Source organism: Myzus persicae, unplaced genomic scaffold (genome assembly GCF_001856785.1).
Source record: "Myzus persicae strain clone G006 unplaced genomic scaffold, MPER_G0061.0, whole genome shotgun sequence".
Taxonomy (NCBI): Eukaryota; Metazoa; Arthropoda; class Insecta; order Hemiptera; family Aphididae; genus Myzus; species Myzus persicae.
The window spans coordinates 49,585-53,297 of record NW_019103365.1 but is presented as its reverse complement, the minus strand read 5'-3'; the positions used below and the strand labels follow the sequence as shown (position 1 = coordinate 53,297).

Genomic DNA, 3,713 nt, shown 5'->3' with positions numbered 1-3,713 from the left:
TACACGCAGTTTTTTATTAAATAAGTATGTATGGAAAAAAAAAGATTCAACTTAATATGAAAGATAGTTAATTAATTGAGACAGTTAACAGTCAAATCATTGAATTATGGAGGACTAATAAATTACAATTCATCTTCTTCATCCTCGTCGGGCAATTTAATTTTTTCCGCCATTTCTATTTCAAATTGATTTATCCATTTTATCCATTCAGGGTGCATCTTAATGCATGGGGGTGTAGGAGCAGGCATTTCAACAAATTCCAGGTTGGGATCGCCGATTAATTTTCTGGCCATCCACAGAAATGGTTTTTCGTAATTGTATTGACTCTTTGCACTAATTTCGTAATACTATAAAAAAAGTTTTAATCAATTGTTTTAATTTAAAATAAAAGTAAACTATTTACTTGTAAATTCTTCTTCTGGAAAACCATTGATTTAACTTTTTCATTTACATTTGTCATATCCACTTTGTTTCCACAGAGCACAATCGGAATGTCATCACATATTTCCACCACATCTTGATACCAATCGGGTACATTTTTGTAAGTGTCAGCACTGGTAACATCAAACATAATGACAGCACATTGACCCTAAAAAACATTTAATTTATAAACTTAACATGATAGTGCAACTCTCTTTGTGATATGAAATATGTGTTCTCTATTATTTTTAGTTAATATGCCATATGTAGGTAGTACTCAATATTATATAAGACATCATTTTAAAGTCTTGTACATTACATACCTTAATACCTTAAATTTCAACTTACCCAAACGTTTAAGATGATGAAAAAATTGTGAAAAATTATGAAATATTTTTCAATAGAACTGTATACAATGACAAATATATAGATACCGATGAATCCCCGATATTTATCAAAAGATAATTTAATAGTTTCCTAACTAGTAACAGTTCAATCATCTTAATTTATACACATTTTATGATAACTTTCTATTATTATTATTATTATTATTATTAAAGTAGGTGTATTAAATAAAAAATATAAAATTGTATGTACTGTCTATTGATATACATTACTACAAGATAAAATTTGTATACATACTTACTAAGATACACACAAATCATTTTATTTCTTTTAATATAAGCAACACAATACAATTACATGAATATAGGATCTTTCTCTGAGATCTCCAAATGGCTCTTCTACTGCAGCATCCCAAACATCGAATTGAATAACACCACGAGTAGTATGAAATTTCAATGGATATACTCCTACTTCCGAGGTTGAAACATATTTCTTTTCAAATTCACCCGTCAAAAGACGTTTAACGAATGTTGTCTTGCCGGTACCTAAATCGCCAACCAATAGACATTTGAACACAAGTACACCATCGAGTACATCCATTATTACTCTTTTCTGTATAATATAAATACAATTATTGTTAGATAAATGAAAACAATAAAAATATAAAGGTTACACACAAGGTTTTCAATAATTTACAAAATATAGATTTATAGGTAATCATTTTATGGAATAAATCATAAAAAAAAATTAATCAAAAAATACTATAAAGCACATAGAAAGGCATTAAACATGGTTTTCTTTCTTTGAAAAGTGACTTTTAATAATTTTATCTCATATTTGTATTTTCAACAAGCAACAACACATATAATTGTGCGTACATTTAACTACTTGTTTTTTCCTAAAAATCCAAAACAATATACAATTATCACAATAAAATAACGCTGTAAACTCAATAATTTTATTGAGTAACCAAAGAAAATGGTTTATTGTCTTGATAAAGACATCTAACTTAATAGTCAAATAAACACTCAGTAGTTAACACCATAGACATAAATAAACAACTAGATAGCCGACTATCCAGAAACACTGTACAGAATTTTGAAGTTAGTCCGCCATTTGCCTAAACGACAATGTTTACATTGTTATGTGATGCCACGATATAGATAATCACGATTAAAGATATATTAGGTATTTCTTTAATTGTGTAGATAACTGACAAAAACCATAGACATAAAGGGTTTCGGTTTTTTTTTTATCATTTACTATTATCACATTAAAATATAAACATTGCTGTTTAACCATATGGCAATTTTGTCTTCAAAGATAAACCAAAGTCGTCTATCTATAGTTGTTTATATATGTCTATGGTTAACACTAATGTTGACGATAATTTGTTTACACTTACAGTATAATATACTCGTCTTATAAACGTATAGTAAATGACATGGCTCAGAGAAAAATATTTTGAAAGAGAGTTGCATCTAATGAATCTTGTAAAGTACACAAGCCAAAACGAATTAAATGGTTAACCAAGACTTATTTTTTTTTTTTTTAATTGATCTCAAATTAGCTGTTTGCAGGGGAAAACGGTTTAATTGTATAGAACACGTGTATGTTAGGCAGAATTTCTAGCGGGCACCTGTAGGTTTTTGCCCGGGAGGAGGGCGGCGGCCTGTTTCTCCAGGCACCGTGACAGCCCTAAGGGCGACGCCGCCCGTGACCGAGATTCGAACTAGCGCGTCGCAACCGATGCTTTGGTAGACTCGACCACTTCATCAGTCCCCCGACTTATTATATGAATTGAATATAACATTTTGTAAGAGAGAAACCACCACAGATTATAACCTAAGATTTTATGAACCTGGATTTATGAAAAGACGCCCAGTATAATGTACAACGGTAGAAGCGATGATAATTGTTCACTACTTAAAGTTTAAGTCTAAGTCTTAAACACTAACAATGGCGAAATAATGTGACTACTTACGTGTTTTATAGATTTGTGCAAGCAATGTCGGCGAAAGCAAATGTAGTAATGACAATACCGTACAGTTCAACTGTAACAGATTCTACAGCTTCGTCGGAGTCGTGAGAAAAACGTGCTCGGAGTTGTGATTGTAAACAAAGAATGATGGCGCCTGGCCGTCAGAAGCGTAAGCGACCGTCCCCGATGTCGTCAAAACTCGTTACAGAAACTGTAAAGATTTACAGTGTTGCCAACGGTGTTGGGACTTATCTAGATGAAAATTTCATCATCTATTATCTTAACTAGATTAAAATATACGGGTCATCTTTTTTTTTTATCTTAGATGAAAACTTCAGTTATCCATATCAATTTATCTAGATAATTTTTTATACATGTGCATTTATTTACTATAATCGTATATTCATTATACATTTCATGTTCAAAATCAAAAACCATAGTAATGTAATGTAACAGAAGGTATATATTACAAATTTAAAGCAGTCACAAAGTATAAAAGATATCTTGATAGTCAATAGTCAATGGTTGTAGTTGTTGGCTGTTTTGTTATTTCCATTTATTAATTTAATGTTCTTGTAGGTTATTACCATTGATTATAATAGAACTATTTAAAATCAATGCTATTACTTATTAGTTATTTCTGACCGACGGTGGCGACAAAAAAACAATATTAAATAAATACGTAAATAATTTACGTATTTCTGCGTAAACCGTTTTATATTAATCTATATAAATACTATTATGTATATTATATATATACATTTACTATACGTATAATATTATTATGTATATCCTGTGAAAACATACGGGTTTGTTCCATACAAGACCCTCGACTTCGACGCATTACTGCAGTCATAAATATAGTCATATATTATAATATATTTATATGTATGATGCACCAAAAATATCCATCTAAATTTTATTGTGAGGTATTAATGTATAAAAATACACTACAGTAAACAAAATA

The 3,713-nt window shown here is 30.0% G+C and overlaps 1 protein-coding gene across 1 annotated transcript; it reads right to left on the bottom strand.

Moving 5' to 3' along the window:
• On the bottom strand, positions 1-2,870 carry LOC111034374 (GTP-binding nuclear protein Ran-like). The gene is made up of 4 exons (XM_022315563.1): positions 2,750-2,870; positions 1,123-1,377; positions 404-589; positions 1-347 (listed from the first exon to the last, which is right to left on the bottom strand). The coding sequence occupies exons 2-4, from the start codon at positions 1,363-1,365 to the stop codon at positions 123-125; spliced, it is 654 nt and encodes a 217-aa protein (XP_022171255.1). The 5' UTR covers positions 1,366-1,377; positions 2,750-2,870; the 3' UTR covers positions 1-122.
• Between the last annotated feature and the right edge of the window lie 843 nt (positions 2,871-3,713).

What these genes read in the sequence shown, in the direction of transcription:
- LOC111034374 (XM_022315563.1), bottom strand. Translation starts at nt 1,365, where the DNA reads ATGGATGTACTCGATGGTGTACTTGTGTTCAAATGTCTATTGGTTGGC. An exon ending in GAGAAAGATCCTATATTCAT is followed by an intron (nt 590 to 1,122) that starts GTAATTGTATTG and finishes AATGTTTTTTAG; the next exon opens with GGTCAATGTGCTGTCATTAT. An exon ending in TCCAGAAGAAGAATTTACAA is followed by an intron (nt 348 to 403) that starts GTAAATAGTTTA and finishes CTTTTTTTATAG; the next exon opens with TATTACGAAATTAGTGCAAA.